We start from the raw sequence: 24,575 nt of genomic DNA, 5'->3' as shown, positions 1-24,575 counted from the left end.
GGGCAGAGCCACTGCAAGCACGAAATCCTAAAATGTTCATTGGTTAAGCTCCTGGTTATAACCCCAAGACAAAGGAGTACTCTCTTGTGCTCCTGTTTCTCGCTGGCTCTGTGACCCACACTAGCACATATTTCCTCCGTAGTAAGGTGGCCCAAGAAGCTGTGGGCCATGTGGACCCCACACACAATGGACTGCAGCTGGGAGCACAAGCTAAGCTAGCCAGATGCTGGGCTGGACTGTGCTCTAATATGGGGCGAAGGCTCCGGGCCAGTGATGGTGAACCTCTGACACGCGAACTCATTTTTTTGGTTGATTTTTCTTTGTTAAATGGCATTTAAATATATAAAATAAATATCAAAAATATAAGTCTTTGTTTTACTATGGTTGCAAATATCAAAAAAATTCTATATGTGACACGGCACCAGAATTAAGTTAGGGTTTTTCAAAATGCTGACACGCCGAGCTCAAAAGGCTCGCCATCACTGCTCTGGGCGGTGGCTTTGATCTTAGCTTGTTCAAGATACGGTTGGACTTTTTCCATGGTGGGATGGAGGGAGATTGGACCTTGAAGGGGAACTCCCTTAATTTCACAACATCAATAAAGCTTTCCATGATACCACATCCTCTCATGGGGGCCTCAGGAAATTCTTGTTCCCATGGCACCCCAAGCATCTCACTTCCACCAGTTACAGGTAGGGACACAGAGGGCATACCACCGATAATATTTTTACAGTAAAAGGTTCTGTGCAGCACTTGGTCACATGGAAGAGACTCAATCCAAGTCACAGGAGACCCATGCGCCTTCATTCATTCCAGAAAATTTTAATGGGTCTCACTATTATGCATATCATTTTTCCAAGTTCAATAAGACCCAGCCCCAACTTTTATTCTTGGCTCCCCCATTTCCCCATTAGAGTCCAACAACATACTAGAGAGCTCAAAATACACAGTTGCCTTAAAGCTTTTTAAAAAAAACTTAACCCTGTAGAACCCGATCTGTAAGGCAATATTAGAGATGTGTCGGCTACTACACAATTTAAACGTTCATTATTAAAGGATGCCTCAAAGGTAAACAATCATGGGATCACACTCAGGATATATTAAGGAGTTATAACCACAGTGAAACACCACTCACACCCACTAGGATACCTATAATTAACAAGTCTTTGGGAGGATGTGAAGAACTTGGAACCCTTATGCACAGCTGATGGAGATGTAAAATGGTGTGGCCACTTTGGAGAAGGATTGTTTTCCAAATGTTCCAGCCGTGGGCAAACCATCCGGCCTGTTTGAAATGAATAAAACTAAAAAAAAACAAACACCATAACCCTTTTATGTAATGATGTTTACTTTGAATTTATATTAGTTCACACAAACACTCCATCCATGCTTTTGTTCCGGCCCTCCGGTCCAGTTTAAGAACCCACTGTGGCCCTCGAGTCAAAAAGTTTGCCCACCCCTGGTTTAGACAGAGAGTGACTATATGACCCAGCAATTCCACTCCTAGGTGTGTAGTCAATAGAAATGAACACATATGTCCACATAAAAAACTGGTTCATTGCAGCATTATTCATTATAGCCGAAAAGTAGAAACACCCAGAATTTCTAGTGAATGGAGCAACAAAATGTGTCCTATCCATACAGTGGAATACTACTCATCAGCAATAAAAAAAAGAATGAAGTACTGATGCACAGCTAAGCTTAGGAAGATTATGCTCACTGACAGACGCCAGGCAGAGAAAGGCTGCATATTGTACGATTGCATGTACGTGCCATGTCCAGACTAGGCAACTTCATGGGCAGAAAGCTGAGTATTTGCTAGCGTGGGGGAGAGGGACTTGGTGATGCCTGAAGGGTATTAGTTGGGAGGGGTAATAAAAACGTCCCAAAATGACAGTGATGGTTGCACACATCTGTGAATAACTAACAACCCTTGAATGGCACACTTCGAATGGGTGAGTGGCTTGGTGAGTGAGGGATATCTCAGTAAAGTTGTTAAGAGAAGGAGAAGTCTTGCGCCCAATTAGCGTTTCAATTCCCAAAGGCTGAGGGCCCGTGGCCAGCCAAGTGGGATCGGTTAAGGGCCGGCCTCCGCCCGGCGGGGAAAGGTTAAACGCGGCGCCGAGCGCCGGCCGGGAAGCGCGAGCGGCCGGCGTGGAGGGCAGGTCCCAGCTGATCTCCGGGCGCCGGGCAGCACCGGGGCCGCGCGCCCCCCTCCGCCTGAGTCACGGCGCCCGAGTCCCCACGCGGAGATGCGGTGAGCGCGGCCGGACGCCGCGGGCCGGGGCGCAGCGTGGCCTCGGGGCCGCCCAGGGCGCCACACGGAAGCCGGCGGGCGGCGCGCTCCCTCCCGGCGGCCTCCAGACCGGCTCCTGCGCGGCGGGCGGCGGCGGGTGGCCCGCGTCCCGCGCCCGCCGCCCTCCATGGCGTTCATCCGGAAGAAGCAGCAGGAGCAGCAGCTGCAGCTCTACTCCAAGGAGCGGTGAGCCCGGGGCCGCGGCGGCCGGGGGGTCGGAGGTCGGGGGGGGGGGGGCTGCGGGCGGAGAGCGAGGGGCCCGGCGTGGCGGCCGCGAGCACCTTCGGCGCCCGGGAGGGGGCCGCGGCCAAGCCCGGCGTCGGGGCGGAGGCCGGGCCTGATCGGGGCTGAGGCCGCCCGGGCAGGCGCCAGGCCGGACCGGAACCCACGGGGAGCCCGGCCGGCCCCTGCGGACCCGGCGGCCGCGGCCCGGCTCTCCCGGAAGAGGCCGCGCGGGTGCCGGAGCGGGAGCGGGAGCGGGGCGGGCTCCTCGGGGCGCCCTGCACCTGAGCGCCTGGGCTTCCGCGGCGCGCGCCCTGCGTCCCGGGGAAGCGGGGGAGTGGGAGCGAGCTCGGCGGACACCCCGCGTTCTCACTGCACCCCTCCCCCCGCCCCCAGGGAGCCGGGGGAGGTCGCAGCCCCCGCCCGGCCGCCGCGGGGTTCCAGCCGGGCCGCTCGCGGATCGGTGACCCCGAGGCTGCGCCGGGGTGGGCTGTAGACCTACCCGCCTAACAGCACGGGCGTTTTGCTGCCGACTGGCACTTGGCTCAGACTTTGTGAGGCAGATGCCCTGCTGGGCCGGGCGGGAGGAGGGCCCCAAACCAGGCCTCGTTCTGAGAAAAGCCAGGGTTCCACCCCCACATGTTCTCTCCTAACCGGTGAACCTTACACAGCTTAGTGGGGGGCACTGCAGTCCCCTCCGCACCCGGGAGGGACTTGGGGTCCCAGGAGGAGCTCAAGGAGCCGCAGGGCAGTGCCCTCTCGGAGTTCCTGATCCCCAGTCTCCGGGGGAAGTGTCTCATAAGAAAGCTCACTTCTGCCCCAAAGTATGCCCCCCAGTGCATTGGTGGCGACCGAAACAACAGGCTCATCCTGGGGCCTGGAGTCCCCCGGGCAGTAGGAAGTGGGGCTGAATGATTTGCCACGTTATTTGAGCAGTGGGAGCTAGTTAGGTCGCAGTGCTGCTCACCTGTCACGTTGTGTCCTCAGTTGGACACCCGCAAAGCAGCTGATACCTGCAAGCGTAGGCTCTAAGGTCTGTGTGAGCTTGCAGCATCCACGCTTGTTTTACAGATGTCGCCTGGGCCTGTTTGGTCCAAACGTTCACTTTCCTTTCCGGTCTCTACTGTTGGCCTGGCCAGCATATCCGTAGTCTGAAATTTTGTCTCCCTAAGTGTAGAGAAGGAGGTAAAGATACACCAAAAATCATCTTGGATATGGCTCCCAATAACATTTTGGCAGTATGATTGGGTTTTATCCGCAGAAAGTCTTGCTTATCCCATCATAGCGGCCATAAAGTACTCACACCTGCAGAGGTTCTTCTGCCTTCGGTTGTAATGCTTGTTTCACGTGGAAAGAGCTTGAATAGAGTTTGTTCTGTAGCAACAGTAGGACATTCTGGTGTTCTGTGTTAAATACGTGAATTTCACATTTACGTTGTAAGAACTTTGAAACACTTTGAATTGCCCGTCATGCTCTATGATCTGCGAGTCATTTGTAACAATTCCATTGCTTTGTGGATATACAGGAAAACCTGTTTTCTTTAGATCTGCCAGGTATTTCCATGGCAGTAATTTGAGTTGTATTTGGTTAACTTGTACAGCTCTGCAATGTCACACAAGTCTGCACTTAGTTTCTGTGTATAGTCGGCTTTGTCGGGTTTCATTGATCAGATGTGACAGGCTAGCAGCACCCGGTAGAACTAGCTCTCACAACCAAAACATTTATTCATCAGGCAGGAGGCAGCAACTGTTTCTGAGCCCCAGTAGTCTGAAAAAGTTGGTGCCAGGTATTTTATATTTATTTGAAGCCTACTTGCTGATTGCCCTAGTTCTTTTTTAAAAAAATATATTTTTATTGATTTCAGAGAGGAAGGGAGAGGGGGACAGAAATATGATAAGAGAGAATCATTGATTAGCTGCCTCCTGCACGCCCCCTACTGGGGATTGAGCCTGCAACCTGGGCATGTGCCCTTGCTGGAATCAAACCCGAGACCCTTCAGTCCGCAGGGCGACGCTCTATCCACTGGGCCAAACCGGCTAGGGCTTCCCTAATTCTTTTTTTTTTTTAAGGTAATCTATTTTTTTAGTGTCTAAAGTTTTACATATGTCTTCTTTTTCCCCAATTAACCCCCCCCCCAAGCCATTCCCACCCCAGGCAAGCCCCCACCGCCTCAGTACCTTTGTCCATTGGATATGCTAATATGCATGCATACAAGTCCTTTGGTTGCTCTCTACCCACCCCACCCCCCTTCCCCTACCATTTGTCTCTGGATCTATTCTTGTTCATCAAATTATGTTGATCCTTATATCTCACATAGGAGTGAGATCATGTGATTTTTATCTTTCTCCTACTGGCTTATTTCACTTAGCATAATGCTCTCCAGTTTCATCCATGCTGTTGCAAATGGTAAAAGGTCCTTTTTTGCAGCGGCATAGTATTCCATTATGTAGACATACTACAGTGTTGTTGTTTTTTGTTTTTGTTTTTGTTTTAATATATTTTATTGATTTTTTACAGAGAGGAAGGGAGAGGGATAGAGAGTTAGAAACATCGATGAGAGAGAAACATCAATCAGCTGTCTCCTGCACACCCCCTACTGGGGATGTACCTGCAACCAAGGTATATGCCCGTGACCGGAATCGAACCTGGGACCCTTCAGTTCGCAGGCTGATGCTCTATCCACTGAGCCAAACTGGTTAGAGCTGTACCACAGTTTTTTAATCCACTCATGTGCTCATGGGCACTTAGGCTGTTTCCAAATCTTAGCTATTGTAAATTATGCTGCTGTGAACATAGGGGTGCATATATCCTTTCTGATTGGTTTTTCTGGTTTCTTGGGATATGTTCCTAGTAGTGGGATCACTGGGTCAAATGGGAGTTCCATTTTTAACTTTTTGAGGAAACTCCATACTGTCTTCCACAGTGGCTGCACCAGTCTGCATTCCCACCAGCAGTGCACGAGTGTTCCTTTTTCTCCACATCCTCTCGGGCACTTGTCATTTGTTGATTTGTTGATGATAGCCATTCTGACAGGTGTAAGATGGTATCTCATTGTTGTTTTGATTTGCATTTCTCGGATGATTAGTGACTTGGAGCATGTTTTCATGTGTCTCTTGGCTTTCTAAATGTCCTCTTTTGAAAAGTGTCTATTTAGATCCTTTGCCCATTTTTTGATTGGATCGTTTATCATCCTTTTGTTAAGTTGTATGAGTTCCCTGTAAATGTTGGAGAGTAAACCCTTATCAGAAATATCATTGGCAAATATGTTCTCCCATATAGTGGGCTTTCTTGTTTTGTTGATGGTTTCTTTTGCTGTGCAGAAGCTTTTTATTTTGATGTAGTCCCATTTGTTTATTTTCTCCTTAGTCTCCATTGCCTTAGGAGCTTTGTCTGTAAAGATATTGCTACGACATATGTCTGCTATTTTGCTGCCTATGGAGTCTTGTAGGATTTTTATGGTTTCCCGTCTTACATTTAAGTCCTTTAGCCATTTTGAGTTTGTTTTGTGTATGGTGTAAGTTGGTGATCTAGTTTCATTTTTTTGCATGTATCTGACCAAATTTCCCAGCACCATTTATTGAAGAGACTGTCTTGACTCCATTGTATGCTCTTGCCTCCTTTGTCAAATATTAATTGAGCATAATGGCTTGGGTTGATTTCTGGGTTCTCTGTTCTGTTCCATTGGTCTATATGTCTGTTCTTGTGCCAGTATCAGGCAGTTTTGAGAACCGTGGCTTGGTAATATAGCTTGATATCTGGTATTGTGATCCCTCCAACTTTGTTCTTCTTTCTCAAGATTGCTGTGGCTATTCGGGGTCTTTTTTTATTCCAGATGAATTTTTGGAGATTTTGTTCTAAATTTTTAAAATATGCCATTGGCATTTTAATGGGGATTGCATTGAATCTGTAGATTGCTTTAGGTAGTATGTACATTTTAATGATGTTGATTCTGCCAACCCATAAACATGGTATGTTCTTCCATTTGTTTATGTCTTCCTCTATCTCTTTTTTCAATGTCCTGTAGTTTTCCGAGTACAGGTCTTTTCCATCCTTAGTTAAGTTTATTCCTAGGTATCTTAATTTTTTTGGCGCGATGGTAAATGGGATTTTTTTTTTCCCCGCTTCTCTTTCTGTGAGTTCATTATTAGTGTATAAAAAGGCCATAGATTTCTGGTTGTTAATTTTGTATCCTGCTACATTGCCAAATTAATTTACCCTAATTCTTTAATGCTCTCTGCCCCATGGCTTTGCAACTTTGGGATGGGTGGACTTGAACCAGGATGATATCCTTAAAATATCAGTTTGAATGACAGGAATCTGTCTCACAATCAGATGTGGGCTAGAATCAAGCAGTCTCTTTATAAATCATAGAATTCATGCCTAAAGACAAGAATATTTCAACAAACTTTGTTCAGCCCCACGTTTACTATTTTTGCACAGATTTTTCATGGCTCAATCTTTTGGTGTCAATAAACACCAGTTTGCCGAATGACTGGTATGGGTCATTGGCTCAGGCATATATCCAAGAGAACTGTTACTTTCCTTCGACTGTTTCATGAAAGGCCTCACCTCTTCAGAATTATGAGTTCATTGGCCCTTCTCATGCTGCTTTAGAGATTTTAGATTTCTACTGCTACCAGATAGTGACCCCAGCAAAGGAAAAACTTGAAATTAGCGTTTATTTCTTTTACTGTTAAGTTGATGCTAGTGCATTTAGAGTAAGTGATGTTTCTACAAAGTAGAAGCCGAGACTGGCAGATTCTTGGATTGGTGGCTTAGATCAAGGTGGTGGTAGAAGAAATGGAGAAGTGGATGTGTTTTTTATATTCTTGGTGTGGTAGATTGTGTAGGAGGTAATACAGGAAGAATCCCAGCTAGAGTTGTAAGATGAACAGTGGATAATCTTTTAGAATAAGTATATCCTGTGCAATATTTGATACATATTTATACCGAAAAATTTTTGTAATTTATCTGAAATTCAAATTTAACTAGGTGTGGTTCATTTTTATTTACTAAACATGGCAGTCATACTCTCAGGTTTCTGGTTTGAACAACTCTAAGTAGTGCCATTTATTGGTGATGTTTATAAAGAAATGCTTTGATCATTTTCAGTATTCGAAAACAAAGGGATACTTGGCCATTCAAATTAAGTACACTAGTATCCTGGCTAAGGTTTATTTATTTTATTTTTATTATTATTTTTTAAATGTATTTTTATTTCAGAGAGGAAGAGAGAGAAAGAGAGAGATAGAAACATCAATGATGAGAGAGAATCATTGATTGGCTGCCTCCTGCACTCCCCCTTTTGGGGATCGAGCCTGCAACCGGAATTAAACTTGGGACACTTCAGTCTGCAGGACTATGCTCTATCCACTAAGTAAAACTGGCCAGGGCCTGGTTAAGATTTAGATGGCAGGAACCATATTGATTTTACTGTGTGTGTGTGTGTGTGTGTGTGTGTGTTTTAATGTCCCTTGCAGTTGTTAAAGAAGATAAAGGGAAAACATTTTTAAAGGACAATTATATATCTTCATTTGGAATTGTTGTACACCCATGTGTACAGTGGGTTAGCGGATGAGGATATTCTACAAACTGCTGCTATTTAAAATATTTCTGTTTTAAGATTTAAGATAGGATAATTGTTCAGTGCTTTTTATCTTCATGTTTAAAAGTGGTGTGGGTGGGCCGAAACCGGTTTGGCTCAGTGGATAGAGCGTCGGCCTGCGGACTGAAAGGTCCCAGGTTCGATTCCGGTCAAGGGCATGTACCTGGGTTGCGGGCACATCCCTAGTAGGAGGTGTGCAGGAGGCAGCTGATCGATGTTTCTCTCTCATCGATGTTTCTAACTCTCTATCTCTCTCCCTTTCTCTCTGTAAAAAATCAATAAAATATATTTTTTAAAAAAAATGAAGAAAAAAAAAGTGGTGTGGGTGGACTAAAGCTATTTTCTTCTTGGGTGACATAGAGATTTAGATAGTGAAGGCATGTTCCTACTGGGGCAGAGTCAGAGTCAGAGTTTTCTCTCTATAGTGTCATAGAACAAATTTCTTAGCTACGGCTTGTAAGCTGCCATTCCAGGATAAAACATTAGTGATCGTGAATTTTATATTGGGCATACATATTATATTAATAGTTTTACAGGCATTTTTTAGACTTCAGTTTTACTTCAAACATTCTGTGTGTGTAATTCTCTTGGTTATGCTGATATTAAATTTCTTGGCTGACATTAAGTGTCTTTTGCTTCATGTGTTTATTTTATCAATTGACTATTCATTATACTTGTTAGAGAGCATAGTGGTTTGTTATACTCATTTGTTTTATTTCTAAAACTGATCATCCTATTTTTTTAATGTCTTTATGGGATATACCAAGTGTTGAAAATGGAGATAAATTGCAGAATCAGTACTTACTTAATCAGGACTGCTGATGGGTTGAAAGACATTATATTAAGTTTATTAATTGTATTTAGATCTTCTATTTCCTTAATTACTTTTTTTTCTGATTGACTAATCAATTACTGGGAGATGCTTCATGATGCAAACTTGACCTTGTATTCCTATCAGTCTTTGCTACATATATTTTCAGGGTATTTTATTAAGTCTATATAAGTTTAGAATTTATATCTTCTTAGTTGAGTCTTTCATCAATATATAATAAACTCTTCTAGCAATAATATTTTTCTATTTGTCTGATATTAATATAACTATATCAATTTTCTTTTGATTATTTGCATTATTTAGAATTTTTCATTCTCTTACTTTTAACTTTTGTGTGTTCACAGGTTTTAGACATATTTTTTCTAAAGCTTATAGTTGGACTTTGAAATAATTTATTCTGATAACTTTTTCGTTTGGGGTGGGATTTTATGATCTATTCATTTAATTTTTAAAAATTGAGATATTATACTCTAGTAGGGGCAGAAAATAGACAAGCAAGTAAAGGGTACAGTGTGTTAAAGAACCATCACTGCAGGGGAGGGAACACAGGGCCGGGCAGGGGCTGCCAGTGTGAGCAGAAGACAGGGCTACACCGTGTCAGGTAGAGCGGCCAGGAAAGACCCCCCAGAAGGCCGTGTGCGAGCAGGGGGAAAGGAAGTTAGGGCTTCCTTTCGTTTGTATGTCTTCACATGTATGAATTTGCATCCAGAGGATAATGATGAAGACTAATGGGAGCTCGGAAGGGGCTCAGGGAGCGTGCTGTAGGAACTAGTCCAGGGAGGGGAGCAAGTGAGCAAGTCGAGGCATTGTGGGTAGGCCGCAGTCACATGTGGTGAAATGAAGAAAATTCTTCTAGGTCCAACGTATTTGGGATTTTGTTGTTGTTGTTATAACTAGACTAAGCACAAATTTAGGCAGGAGTTGGGGACTCGGGTCTTGGGTGTATCCCTCACTCACACCCTTTAAGCTTAGGGTAGTGATAATATTTGTCTTGTCAGATTGGTTCATTTACATTTATTATTGTTACAGATATATTTGGATCCATTTTTACTTTTTTATTTTGTTCTTTAATTTTGTCTTAAATTTTTCCTTAGTTTGAATTAAGACCCTGCTTTTTCCCTTTCATTTTTCCTGAAGCATATGAAAGTTACATATTTTGTTTTTCTGGTGCTTACCCTTGAATTTTAATGTTTATACTGAAGCTAATCATTCTTCTTACCGTCCTCCGTAATAATATAAGGACCTTGGAATAGTTAACTCCTGTTGTCCCGTCCTAAATTATAACCTGGCATTGTCCAGAATTTTCTATCTGTATTTGAAAACTATAAAGTAAACATTTCAGTTTCCCCTCCTTATGGGGGCGGGGGGGGGGGCAGGGAAACACAATGTAAGAACCCCAGTGAATGCCTGCCACTGCAGATAGTACTGAATACTGTATACAGTATACTAGTACTGTGTTTTTTCTTATACATACAAATACTTCACAGTTTCTATTTGGCATATTTGAATTGCCAGCATCACTACTCTTGCATTTGAGGGCCATTATTAAGCAAAACAAGGGTTACTTGAACACAAGCACCGCAATACCACAACAGCCGATGTGACAACTGAGACCCTAAGTGACTAACAGGGTGGGAGAAGATTGACCAAAGGATGATTCGCGTTCTGAGCTGGTCCCAGAGGGGAGGCACTAGATGCTAGCACGCTACTCAGAACAGTGCCACCGTTTACAACGTATGAGTTATTTATTTCTGGAATTTTTCATTTCATATTTTTAGACCATGGTTGACCACAGGTAACTGAAACCACAGAAAGTGAAATTGCCAACACGGGGGGTGGGGTCTGCTGTATAATTGTCTAGTTAATACTTCTCTGTTTTACATGCATATTTAGTTCAGCATTCTTCCTCGCATATCACATCTTCCCCTTGGAATTACTTTCTCTTTCCTGAAGAATAGCCCTTAGACGTTCCCCTGATAAGGGTCTGGTGATCCTAAACTAAGTTTGCTTTGGTCTGTCTGAACGTGTCTTTATGCTGTCCTTGTTTTGAAAAATCAGTTTTGCTAGATGTATAATTCATTCCGCCTTTTGGAAATTGTGCAAACGAAGGCAAATGGCTCGGGAATATGCTTGCTGGAGCAGCATTCCAGGGAGGAAGTTCAACAGAGAAAGGGTTAGTAACACATCTGCCATGGCCCCTGCTGCAGCACTTCGCTGTCCCGCAGGGACGGGCTTCAGACTCCAGGAGACACTGGGCTCCCAAGGACTAGCCTGGGCTAGGATACAGGAGAGCTAACCTGCGGTGGAACCTTGGCTTGTCATGTCCAGCTCAGTTTTTGTGGCTGTGGTTTGGCCTTGCCCCTTTCCTGGCTTGACTGGGGGCTCTCTTGGCCTTGCACTTGGGTCTGTAGGATGTGGCAGGATGGGGCAGTATCTGTTGTATCCATGTTCATGGTTAAAAACCACCAGCCCTTTCTCTGGTAGGTTAAGACACTGGGGTCCTAGCCTTGTGGTTGGCCAGGACAAGACCATCACAGGTTTCTATGTAGCTTGTGTCTCTATTCTGGGAGACCAGCCTGCAGTAAACCCATATCATTTAAGTTTAATTGTTCCCTGTAAGTAATGTCTTTTTCTCTGTCTGCTTTTACGATCTCTTTGCAGTGTTTTGGTGTTGTCTATATAGGGATGTCTTTCTATTCATCCTGATTGGGGTCCTGAAGCTGAAACAGTTTTGGAACTATCTGGAGCCAAGCCTTTGGCTCTTGGAATACTGCTTTTGCTAGTTCGTTTATGCCTTATAACCACTCTTTAATATTTATTTTTCTGTGTTGTGTTGTGAATTATTTAAATCCATCTTCTAATTTACTAATTTTCTGTCTAGTTGCCTAATTTTCTGTTTATTCCATTAGTTTAACTTCAATTACTGTATTTTTACACATTTCTAGTTTTATTTGGGTCATTTATAACTGCCTGGTCATTTTTTGTATCATTTTTTATTTTTCAATTACAGTTGACATACAATATTACATTAGTTTTAGGTGTACACCACAATAATTAGACATTACATAACTTACTTGATGATCATCCTGATAAAAGTGTTAATAGTGAGCATTTTACAGTGAGCTCTAGCAGGTTAGCCTATGATTAACTCTTGTTCATGGATTTTAAAATGTAGAACAGGCCATTAAGAGTTGCTGGTTACGATATTAAACTGGTTCCTGATTTTGTTATTTTTAATTATGAGTTATTTTTCTTTTGGTTCAGATTTTTTTAATGAGCAACATCTTATTTCATGGGTGTAATTTCTTCTTTGTAAGGATATTAATTAGAGTCCTTTAGCCTTTTCTCCTGTTCTCTACATTGTCTCCAGTCCTTCAAATTGTGTTCTTCTGCTTGTTTTGGTTTAGTTCTTTCATGTTAGAGGCTGGTGGTCGTGAATTGTCCATTCATATTGAAGTGGGAAGTGTGTAATTCCGTGTCACTCTGGGCAGGCCTTATCTGTTGCTCTTCTCTATGGGGATGATGTTGTAGAGAACCTGGCTCTTTCAAAAGTCCATAGGTCTTCTTTTTCCTGCTATTTAGTTTTTTCCCCAAAACAACCCAACAGACTGCTGCTGGAAGCTGTAAAGTAATGATTATAAATACTAAATCTGACGGCTGTTTATTTATTTATTTACTTACTTTTGGCATAGCCAGCTGGTCTGTGTGTTGTCTTCCTGTGTTTTTTGTTTGTTTGTTTGTTTTGCGTAATCGCCCTCTTTTTGCTCCATAGCCCTTCTTTCCCTGTGCTGATGTGTAGTTTGAAGCCTCTTGTTCAGTTTTTCTGTAGAAAAACCATGTGCCAGAGTGCAATAGGGATAGCCATCAAGGGAGGAACCTAGACCACTCCTCATTCAGGCTCTGCGTCCTCCACCTCATGCTTCATCCTGCCTCCTTCGGACTGAAACCTGCAGCTTTGGACTTTCAGGAAGACCTGAGGCTGGTCTTGGTTTTCTCCTAATTCGGACCTTCTCTGGAGGCATCTGCTGTTCTGGTTTCAGATCACTCCTGATTCCTCCTATCTGCTTTCCATTTCTTACTTATTTGTTGAGATCTCTCATCTGCTTTTATGTGTCTGTAATTTTCTTTAGTCTGTGGGTTTTACCATTGAAAAAGTGTTTTTGTTCCCCTTTTTAAAGTGGAGTTTCCAGAGGAAACAGAAATAAATGTTTAATCTAAATATCTTCCTCCATCACACACCAGACCTTCAAGACCCATCTTAAGTCCCACACTTGTCATGAAAGCTTTTCCCCGTAACTCTAGATGTTGTTGATATTTCCTGCTTCTTATCATAAGACAAACAAAACATTTGTTTGCAGTTCTTTGTCATATATTTGTTTCTGTGGCCATACAACTAAATTTGTACTTTTCCTTATCACCTTAATTTGTTTTTAAAAGTTTAAAGCACTCAAAACTTTAAAAAGAACTATATCTTGAATTCCATTCAGTTCAGTTTACTTATTTATTAAACACTCATTGTGTACAAAGCATTAGATTGGTTATTACAGGGGCTATTGTAGGAGTAGCAGGATAAATTCATCTAATCACAAGTCTTAATGTTTGAGGGTTTCTGGGTGGTGGGGAAGAGATGGGAAAACAGGATCAAAACTCCTCAGGTGGGAAAGCTCCAAGTTTTTTCAGGCAAGAATAAATTTTATGTCATGAAATTTTGGGTTTTTCTAAAGAAAAAGTAAATCTGCCTGGTAAAAAAATTATTTATTCATTCATTTATTTATTTATTTTTTATTATTATTTTTTTTTTGGCATAGCCAGCTGGTCTGTGTGTTGTCTCCTCCCTACTGGATAGCGAGGAATGTCTGGCTTATAATCTACCCTTAATAAGCATCTGTTGATTTAATAAATGGAAAAGCACTTTGGCAATGGATGCTTTAAATATTCTGCTTTCTGATACTTAAAAAAAATAAACATGAGGTATCTTCCTGCCCCTCAATCTAGGTTTTCCTTGCTCCTTCTTAACTTGGAGGAATACTTCTTCGAGCAGCATACAGCTCATCATATTCAGCATAAGGGCAGTCAGAAGGAAAGGTAAGGAAGATTTTGGTATCTCTATGGACTAGCAAACCTTTCTGTTGTCTGATGTTTTTAAAATTAAATGTATGATCATGGAGGTTTTTTTCATCCCTTCGTTCGTATTGGGAATGTAATGAGAAGAGGGGCGTTTGTAAGTTGTTGTCATACTTCGAGTATTTCCCAAAGCTAAGAATCAGTGTGTACTAATTCCTCCAAGGTTGTGAGTACCTCAGATCAGCTGGCTAGGGCTCTGATTCATTCCATCACTTTTTTCTTGATCCCTTTTGTACCTATACACTCAATTATTTGGGTTATGGTGTTATAAAGTAATGATCATAAAACACAGAATGGTATAAAAATCAGTACCTTCAATTTTAAAAATGTTCTTTAAGAAATTCTGGATAATAAACACAGAGGAATGATAAAAATTTCAATCTCCAATGAGTAATGGAGATACATTCATTAGGTAGATGCAAATGACAGCTCTTAGGTAAAAACATTTATTTTGTAAATAAAATTTTATTGGGACACACACACTCATTTGTTCATGTATTGTGTGTGGTTGGTTTCCTGCTACAATAGCAGAGTTGAATGCTGTGACAGAGTTGAATGCATATGGCCTGCAAAGGAAAAAATATTTACTATCTGGCTCTTCATAGAAAACGTTTGCTAACCGCTGATCTAGACAGAATCGTCAATGGCTGCTAAACCAGCAGGTGAAAAGCTGCTGAGAAATTTTATAATGAATACGCCAAGGTTGACATCACCTGAACCTACCGAGTCTCCTGATAAGAAGGGAGTACATGTGCACTGCCTCTGAAGCATTCTTGTCAGAAAATCAAACCAGAATCTGGTCGTCTTTTATTTTTGCAAAATTCATAATGTGGGAAAATGAAAATTGTTTTAGAGTAAAGAGATAGAAGAGGCATTATCAATTAAATGTAATATGGACTTTGGATTAGGATTTGAACAAACCAACTATTAAAACCTATTTAGGAAATAGAAAAATTTCAACACTGACTAAATATTGATGACATTAAGGAATTATTAATTTTTTTAGGTGTGATAATGATAGGTCATTTATTTAATGAGTCTAAGAAATTTATTTATGTTAACAGTTACAGAAGCTAGATAATTGATACTTGCAAGTTTTCTATTGTCTATTAGTATATGTTAAAAAATTTCCATAAAAGTACTTCTTAAGTTATTATTATATAATTTAGGGTGTTAGAAAAGTACATGCATTTAACAGCAGGAAAAAATTATGTAAAATCAGTGATGTTAAAATATCCTCTGAGGACGAAGAATTGCAAATTAAATCATATGTATTAAGCACCAAAGATAGAAAGCTAAAGAAATATTGCTGCCAACAAAAGAACAGGGAGTGTTAATCTGGTGATGGTAGGAGGAAGGGAGGCGGGACTCAGACTATAAGACTATATTTCTCACTGTGATTTATTTTTTTAAATACTGTAAATTTCCAACCACTAGATTATTTAAACTAAGACATGCAGAAATAAATCCAAGAAGTGGAATTAAAAGCCCTAAATCTAACATTTGAATTGATCTTAAAATTGCTTATTATTATGAACAAATTTTTTCCTGAATTCCTACATACCCCAAAATCACCATTAAAAGCATTTTTATGAGATAATTTCAAACTCTGTTTATTTTTTCATTATGATAAGTAAGAAAAAAATCTCTTACATGGTCAATTTTATATATTTAGTGTTGCCTTCTGAATAGTTCTTTTAGATATAGGGAATTACAAGTCAAAAGGATTTTCTAGAGGCAGGGTAGAATCAGTGTGTCTTAAGGATCAGTTTTCTGATCCTCATTTCCTTTCAGTGTAGTTGTGAATTCCAAATGACGTCATACAAATGAAGTGCATGGGACAGAGCTCACCAAAATTAGAATACATGCAGGTTTTGTTAACCTCTAGGAGATGAGGACAATTATTTTGCTATATTTTCCAACCTTTCACACCCTTCTCTTTAATTCTGTTGTTGATCTTTTATTAGTTGATGCTTTAGCCAACTACTCTCTCCTTAAAATGTATTATGATTCTTTTGTGACTTTTGTTAATGTTCACTAATAATAATCTTTTGTACTTTGATCTCTAGGAGAGTCAGAGGCTCCTTAAAAATATGTTCAAAATCTGTTATTTTTGAACCAGATGCAATATCCCAGCCCATCATTAAGGTAAATGCATTGTAAAACATAGAGACATTCCTATTCTTTGTGTATATGTTATCTTTGCTTATTTTTACATTTCTCTCTTGATTTTATCCAGATTCCTTTGAGAGATTGTATAAAAATAGGAAAACATGGAGAAAATGGAACCAATAGACATTTTGCAAAGTATGTCATCATCACTAACTGTTTGATTTCATGTCCACCAAAACGTTATATATGTTTAATAACTTTTATCTGCATTTTAGGGCAAAATCTGGGGGAATTTCACTCATTTTCAGTCAGGTAAGAGTAACATAGTTAATGCTTTGTTCTAACCTGAATGAACACTTTGCATGTGTGTGTGTGTATGTGCACTCTTGTGCGTGCAAGCGCGCACATGCACATATGGGCTTAAGCATAATTAAGTTATTTGTAGGAATCTCAAATGGAGATAGTTGGAATAAATGTTTGAATGCTTTTAAATAATTATTGAGAAATACATATTTTAAAAGATGTGATCCCTAATGAGATCCTTAATGTTTACTAAGGCTGTGATAACCTGCAGGCTTGTGGTTTCATCTTTAGGAGTCCTGGCCATGTTTGAGGGTTGAAATGAAAGGACTGTGGTTCCTCCTATGACCTCCTTGTCATTGAGAAGGTGGAGGCCAGCACACCACTTACATGATCTCAGCCTGAGGCATGCTGACAGCCAAGGCAGCGACTCGGGATGTGTAACCTTGTATAATTATGACGCTTGGGGTCATGACTTGCTATTCATTCCAAAGTCACTTGATATGCATTTATGCACCCAGCACTGTGCCTAATACTGGCAATACAGAAATAAAGTGAAACAGGGCTTTTCTCCTGTTATATACTTAATTTGTCTGTAGATATTTGAAAAATTGGAAATAAGAATGGAGGAGAGATCATCTACCACTTTCCTTTGCCTCTGACTTCACCTTCATCTTTAAAATGCAAGGGTTAGAGGAGATCAGTGTTGCCTCAGCTATTAGTGAGAGCCCTAGTTCCTTAAAGTGTTCAAAGAAAAATCTTTCTGTGATCAAGTAAGTGTAGGAAACGCTGTGGGAACAAAGACACACAGACTCGGGACTTGACTCAAAGCCTTAACATACAGAAGTGCATTGAGAGTCCAGGAGGCGAATGGTTAGGGGCAGAGAGTGCTCCCCGCGGTTTTCAGATCGCCAGAACCTTTGATCATGGAACACTTTTTCATGTCTACTGACGAGTCTGTTATAAAAGCTGGGAGATATCAGATTACGTGATTTTCTGGATCTGTATCCATGATTCCATTGATTTCAAGGAAGAAAACATTTCACAGGCTACTTTGGACTTTATGCTGTTGTGACTGGCATATATGAAAAACAGTTACAGCCATCTATTACTTTGGGGAAGGAACACCATTATTATTAATTCTGGGCTGCCCCTGTGCTCTCCTTACTTCTACAGTATCATTTGGCATCTTTGCCTTATTCTAGAACAGAGGTCCTCAAACTATGGCCCGCGGGCCACATGCAAATACAAATATTGTATTTGTTCCCGTTTTGTTTTTTTCTTCAAAATAAGATATGTGCAGTGTGCATAGGAATTTGTTCATAGTTTTTTTTTAAACTATAGTCCGGCCCTCCCACGGTCTGAGGGACAGTGAACTGGCCCCTGTTTAAAAAGTTTGAGGACCCCTGTTCCAGAAGGTCTGTATCTTGAAGTACTTTCTTGGTTTCCACTAGAAAAAAATACACATTTTGGTAAAATTTTAATAACTGGGCTTAGAAATAAAGCCCCCAAATCCTTCCACCTATTTTTACTAGTTTGTAGAAGAGGTCTTATATTAAACAAACTCAAAATCAGCTTAACACTAGGGGGTGACTAGACACAAGCTACTCTCTCAAGTATCATTTTAAGCTTCCTGGTTAAGTACACAACCTAGAAATACAACTTTTATGTTTTTTATTATTTATTAGGTCACAATGTTTCAGAAACGCAGTAGTCTCCCCTTATCTGTGAGGGATACATTCCAAGATCCCCAGTGGATGCCTGAAACAGCAGATAGTGCTGAACCCTACATATGCCATATTTCTTTCTATGCATCATATGCTTGCACTTAAAGAAACTTTACAGCTTCTCTTTGGCATCTCTGAATCGTCAGCATCGCTGCTCTTGTGCTTTGGGGCCATTAGTAAGTGAAATAAGGGTGACTTGAGCACAAGTGCTTGGATACCACGACAGTCTCCTGATAACCCAGGAAGCTACCCGGTGCCTAAGGGCGGGCAGCGTGTACCGTGTGGCTATACTGGACCAAGGGGCCATTCACGTCTGAATGGTGGAGCAGGAGGGTGTGAGATTTCATAATGCTCCTTAAAACAGCACACATTCTAAACTGATGAATTGTTTATTTTCCATTTAATATTTTCAGGCCAAGGTTGACTGCAGGTCATTGAAACAGTGGAAAGTGAAACCTTGGAAAGGGGGGATGACTGTATGTTAGGTCCCTTGGATTTAGAGAGTTTGGCTTCCAAATGTCCTCTTACTGGCAGATAAAGAGGGTGTGTGTGTGTGTGTGTGAATAATAGTTGTAATTCATGCACTCTATAAGTATTATACTCAAGGTTTTAGAGATATAGGGAAGAACAAAGTATCTGGAGCTCCTCTCCCCTTGGATTTTACTTTTCATGAGGGAAAACAGACAAGAATCAGTTATCTTCTATAATGTCAGGCAGCGATAAATGTCATGAAGAAAATGAAAACGGGACAAAGGGATAGAACACGACAAGGGACACGTAGAATGGTCAGGGATGCCGATGAGAAGGCCCCTCCTCTCAGAAGGCGTGAGGGAGCGAGCCCTGCGACCATCGTAAGAAATGGTGTTTGGGGGCAGAGAGTAGCCTGGGAGGGGCCATGAGATGTGAGTATCTCCGGCAGCTGGGAGGCGGCCGCTGGGAGGCGCAGTGAGGGTGTGGGTGCAGCCTGGACCGTGGGAGTCAGAGTGCTGGGAAGGGAGGTGAAAGCAGTGGCAGAGACCAGGTCACGGAGGGCCTTGGGGCCAGTCAGGAGTTAGACTGAAACACCAAAGAAAAGTCCCTAGAGTCTAGGGCAGGGGTCCTCAAACTACGGCCCGCGGGCCACATGCAAATACAAATATTGTATTTGTTCCCGTTTTGTTTTTTTACTTCCAAATAAGATATGTGCAGTGTACATAGGAATTTGTTCTTAGTTTGTTTGTTTTTTAAACTATAGTCCGGCCCTCCAACGGTCTGAGGGACAGTGAAACTGGCCCCCTGTTTAAAAAGTTTGAGGACCTCTGGTCTAGGGCCTAGACAGAGGTGAGACGCAATCTGACTTGTGTGTGTTTGTAGATCTCTCTGAAGGCCAGCTGGAGGATATGCTGTTGGGGCGAGTGTGTGTGAAGCAAGGAGACCTGTTGGTGTCAGAAACCCGGCGTCTTAGAGCAGGATGGTAGCAGTAGAAGGGCGAGGGTGGTCAGTTCTGAAGAAAAACCTAACAGGTGTGCGCTGGGCTAGTTGCAAGTGAGAGGAGAACCGTCAGGAATGACTGGCGAGGTGGGTGGTCGTGCCCTTTGTTGTGGTGAAGGAGCAGCTTTGCTTGGAATGTGACCTCTCGGAGGGGAAGTCTGGCAGCATTTACTAGTGAAAGCACCGGTCTGGGCTTCAGAGAAGCTGGAGGTCAGCAGGTTCCAGGTTCCTTTCTAAGCCCTGGGACTGATGAGGTTTCCCAGGATGGGTGTGGGCAGAGAGGCCTGGGAGGCCCTGCTGCTCTCTGTAACCTCAGAGGCAGGAGAGAGCGCAGGGTTGGAAGGAAGACCGGAGGAGCAGCGGGTGAGGTCGGGAGAACCAGGAGCAGGTGCCTGGGGAGCCAAGTGCAAGCTGCGCCAGGGAAGAGCCATCAGCTCTGTCACATGCTCTGGGAAGCTGGTCCAGGGCGCCCTGCGGAGGGACGCTCGCTGGGTTTGGTGACGTGGAGATCTTGTGCATCTTCTGTGACCTTCCAGGAATGTTCTCAGTCGCGTGGTCTGTGTGAAAACCTGTCCTGGGCCCAAGAGAAAGTGAAGTGGCTCTTGCACAGAGTTTTACCACAGAAAGGAATGGAGACATGGCAAGGGGATGTGACCCCCTGGAGAGGTTTTTTACTGTGGTTTGTTTCCAATGGGAGAGAGTGCAGTGTATCATCACGGGAGCAAAGTGAATGGCTGCTGGGTTGGGGGCGGGGGGTTCATATCTGTGCCCTAGGAGGTGCCTGGTCTGGGAGCCGGCGGACCCTCCACCCAGCAGGAGAGAAGGCAGGCAGAGAGGACATTGCTGGCTCTGGCAGATGGCGTTGCTTGTTTGACACAGTTACTAACACGCAGGGTAAGGACAGGTGGCCGGGAAGAACACGGTGTGACCAGATCGCCTCCAGGGAAGAGAAGTTTCTTGGTGTTAATGAATGTATTTCATGCCCAGTGATTTGTTTTACCCGTATTTTTAGAAAACCAGCACTTACATTAGCTTCCTTCACCTGTCTGCTTGGTTACTTGGTACCAGTGATGCCTTGTTGCCTTGATGCATTTCTTCTTAATTTAATATTTGTTATTTTAACATCAGAATCTTAAAACTGCACTAATATTAATGTAAGTGGTTTTGGAAAGTGGAGATTGTGTAACAATGATTTAAATTCAGTTCATAATTGAATTTATAGTAATGTATGACTATGAAAATTTTTATTTTACAAATATTGATTTGTTTTTGTCAGGTATATTTCATTAAAGAACACAACATTGTTGCACCATATAAAATAGAAAGAGTAAGTAAAGCTTTTTATTTATTCCCAGGAATTAATGTAGTGCTTTTGAACAATAAGGTTTTGTAACTCTGTTAACGTCTTTATTAAAATATAATAATAATGGGTATTTCAAAGCTTGTCACCTAACAGTTATGACAAAATTACCCAAGAGAATCACAGATTTTAGTCCAAGAGATTTCAGTGAACTTTTTGACTTAAAAAACTGTTTAATAGACAAAAAAGAGCTTAGGTTATTAGAATAGAAATTGAAATCAAACATACATCATTTTTAAGATTACTACATATTATTGAGAATTTATTTTTTGAGAAATATGGGTTTTAATACCCTTATTTGAGAGCTCGGTAATAATTTATAAATTCTCTTAATTGGGTGGAAGCTATGAGTAGACTTGAATACAGTATCTGTTAAGTAATCTTAGAAATTACATTTAACCATTCTGTGTTTTATTTCATTCTTATGCTTCAGCTTAATGTATATATAGTAAAGGGATAATTCTACCAGGACCTGGCGTCAGGGCCAGTGCTCCTTATGCTGACACCTCTGTGAGTTAGGAAAAGTCGCCCTCTCTGGGCAAACACAGGCTGATCTCAGGCCAGTTCAGGCCAGCCCACAGTTTCTCAGCCAGCAGCCTGTGGGATGCATGAGCTACATGTGGTGGCCTTTGGGTTTTATAGACAAGGAGTAGTTCATGCACCAGTTAGTCCAAAACTACAAATGCTGAGATGTAATGAGGTGGTGCTGTTGGCATTTTGGGCAGGATAGTGCTTTATTGGGTGGGGCTGTCCCTCATACAGCCTATTCCCACCCACGGAAAGCCCTAATACACTGTTTCCCCCATTGTGTGTGGCACCACATGTTCCCCCCCCCGCCCCAAGTTGAGAGCCACTGCCTGGGGTGCTCCCCCTCTGAAGGCTCTCCTGATAGCCACCTTGAAGTGCAAAGCTGCACTCCGGCTGTGGAAAAATTAGGTCAAAGGAAATGAGTGAGGTTGAAGCAAAGAAGAGGTCTTTTATTCCAATGTGAATTAGAAAGCCAAGGATCCTCAGATTTGAAAAAGGGGGGAGGTAGTGACATCGACGGTGATGTCGGGTAGGAAGCCCCAGACCCTCATTCCTGTCATGGAGATACTTCAACAACCATCCACGGACCAGTTCCCTTCGTGAGCAACTCAAAACCAACGAAGAGCCTGCTGCACCGCAGGCAGCCTCACTGAAGCCGGCGGGAAAATAGGTAGCGCCCCCAGCACAGTGCCCAGACTGAGGGGAACGCCCAGCTCCCACCTTCTCCCTGGGGAGGGAACGACAGCCCTGGACCATATGGCCACTGTTCTGACTTCGGGGGCAGCTGCCTGAGGGACTGGCTTCTGTCTTGCCTGCCCTGGAGCATTGGCAGTACCCGGCCTGGAACCACTGAAAGCAAGAGTGCGTGGGGCACCGCGCCGCGGCCCCAGAGGCCCTGAGGACGCACACAGAGGCCTGTGCCCGAAGCAGGCTCTCCCCCGGGCGCAAGGGAAAAGGAGAGCATGGGACACACGGAATTAACCATCACAGCATACAGGCATCCGACCTCCGTGTGTGCACCCACACGTACGAAGCCAGCATTGGCAGAATTGGAGGGAGGCATTGACAGCAGCACAGTCATGGTAGACTTCATGCCCCACTTCACTAATGGATAGAACATCCCGATAGAAGGTGAATGAGGAAACGGAGGATTCGACGCTATCGGCCAAATGAGCCTAACAGACACATAGAGAACATTCTTCCCACCAGCAGCAGAATACACATGCTTAAGTACACGTGGAACATGCTTCGGGGTTGATCACATGTTAGGTCACAAAACAAGTTTTCTGTTTTATATTGATTTTTAGAGAGAGAGGAAGGGGGAGGAAGAGAGAGAGAAACATTGGTGCAAGAGCACAACATCGATCTGCTGCCTCCTGCACATCCCCCACTGGGGACTGATCCCTCAACCTGGACATGTGCCCTGACCTGGAATCAAACCGGCAACGTTTCAGTGCATGGAACGATGCCTAACCAACTGAGCTGCCCTGGCCAGGGCCGAAACAAGTTTTAATGAATTTAAGAAGATTGAACTCATACCAAGTATCTTTTGCAACCACAATGAAGCAAAACTAGAAATCCATAGCAGAAGGCAAATTTACAAGTATGTGGAAATTTGCGCTCTTGAGCAACCAGTGAGTCAACGGAGAAATGTAAAGGGAAATTTAAAAATATGGCAAGACAAACAAAAAGACAACATATCAAAACTTACAGGATGCAGCAAAAGCAGTACTAAGAGGGAAGTTTATAGTGATAAGCACCTACATTAAAAAAGGATCTCAAATGTTCAAATCTAACTGTATACCTCAAGGAACTAAAAAAAAGAACAGCAAACTAAGCCCAAAGTTAGCAGAAGCAAGTGCAGAATAAACATAGCAGTAAATCCGACGGGCTCTGCTCCCCAGAGCTCTCATTCTGGGTGGCGTGAGGGAGGACACACCAGGCGGATGCGTGTGGCCTTCAGCCAGGGATTTGCAAATGCTCTTCACGCGAGGTTTGGACATGCTTCATCTCTCCCTCTGTTTTTATCCCTTTCCCTTCTTGTTAGGGCAGAATGGAATATGTCTTTGAATTGGATGTTTCAGGGAAAGTGGAAGATGTTGTGGAGACGTTGCTTCAGGTAAGCCAGTGCCTAACTCAGGCATTTACTGGGCTGATAATTCAAAACAAACTCAGGCAGAAACTTAAAAATTTTATATTTATACATTTTACTGAAACCCTAATCTCTTTTATAAACATGAATCAGATTTACTTGGTTATGTTGAATTTGAAAACTGTATATTAGGAAAAAGCCATACATACATCAGAAGCGATCTTAACTGTTACTAAGTAACAGAATGCTTGCTGTTATTTCATTGCTTCTAAGGAAATATCTTTATATCATCTGAGAGAAAGAAATAAATTCATGTATATTTATAATATTGTAGCTTCACAGAGCATCCTGCCTTGACAAACTAGGGGACCAAACTGCTATGGTAAGAGTTTCCGAAGATCTGTATCTTTATTATGAATTAACTTGTATTGATTTTTACTTATAAATACTTATATCCATCCTTTACAAATGGTTCTGTTTTCATAGATAACAGCTATTTTGCAGTCACGCCTGGCGAGAACATCATTTGACAAGAACAGGTAAGTGTTTAATGATTTTGCTTACTGGTTATAAAAGCAGTGGACATCTTCATCGGTTTGCCTCGCTCAGCATGGCCACACTGATGCTGTCATCCTCCTCACCCCTCACCTGCTCCTCTGAGGGAATGGCCCCACCTCAGTGCAGGAGCCGGGGCAGGGGCTTCCTCCACTCTCTCCATCCTGGCACCTGTCAGTCAGGACAGTAGGTGAGGCTCTCTAACATCCTTCCTGTCTGTCAGCTTGTCTTTTCCCACTGTTATTGCCTCAGGCCAGGCCACCATCACCCCCCACTCCGAACACTGTGACAGCTTCTAGCCTGTCTACCTGACACCAGTCTTCCCTTCTCCAATCCCCTTTTCCCCACAGTA

The 24,575-nt window shown here is 42.7% G+C and overlaps 1 protein-coding gene across 2 annotated transcripts in view; it reads left to right on the top strand.

The window, feature by feature from the left end:
• Nucleotides 1–2,318: 2,318 nt before the first annotated feature.
• NSMAF (neutral sphingomyelinase activation associated factor) overlaps nucleotides 2,319–24,575 on the top strand; it is a 45,633-nt gene continuing 23,376 nt past the window's right edge. Inside the window, exons 1-9 of one of the 2 annotated variants that reach the window (XM_081111226.1) lie at nucleotides 2,319–2,482; nucleotides 13,951–14,040; nucleotides 16,149–16,227; nucleotides 16,319–16,386; nucleotides 16,467–16,503; nucleotides 20,965–21,015; nucleotides 23,624–23,695; nucleotides 24,003–24,050; nucleotides 24,155–24,207. In XM_081111226.1, coding sequence (XP_080967352.1) covers nucleotides 2,424–2,482; nucleotides 13,951–14,040; nucleotides 16,149–16,227; nucleotides 16,319–16,386; nucleotides 16,467–16,503; nucleotides 20,965–21,015; nucleotides 23,624–23,695; nucleotides 24,003–24,050; nucleotides 24,155–24,207 — 557 coding nt within the window. In that variant the 5' untranslated portion in view covers nucleotides 2,319–2,423. The remainder of the gene's footprint in view (nucleotides 2,483–13,950; nucleotides 14,041–16,148; nucleotides 16,228–16,318; nucleotides 16,387–16,466; nucleotides 16,504–20,964; nucleotides 21,016–23,623; nucleotides 23,696–24,002; nucleotides 24,051–24,154; nucleotides 24,208–24,575) is intronic. The other variant, XM_081111227.1, reaches the window with a different exon arrangement.

The sequence above is a fragment of the Myotis nattereri genome, assembly GCF_964212035.1.
Source record: "Myotis nattereri genome assembly, chromosome: 17".
Taxonomy (NCBI): domain Eukaryota; kingdom Metazoa; phylum Chordata; class Mammalia; order Chiroptera; family Vespertilionidae; genus Myotis; species Myotis nattereri.
Note: the sequence above shows the minus strand (reverse complement) of the source record. Positions and strands in the feature narration are given on the sequence as shown.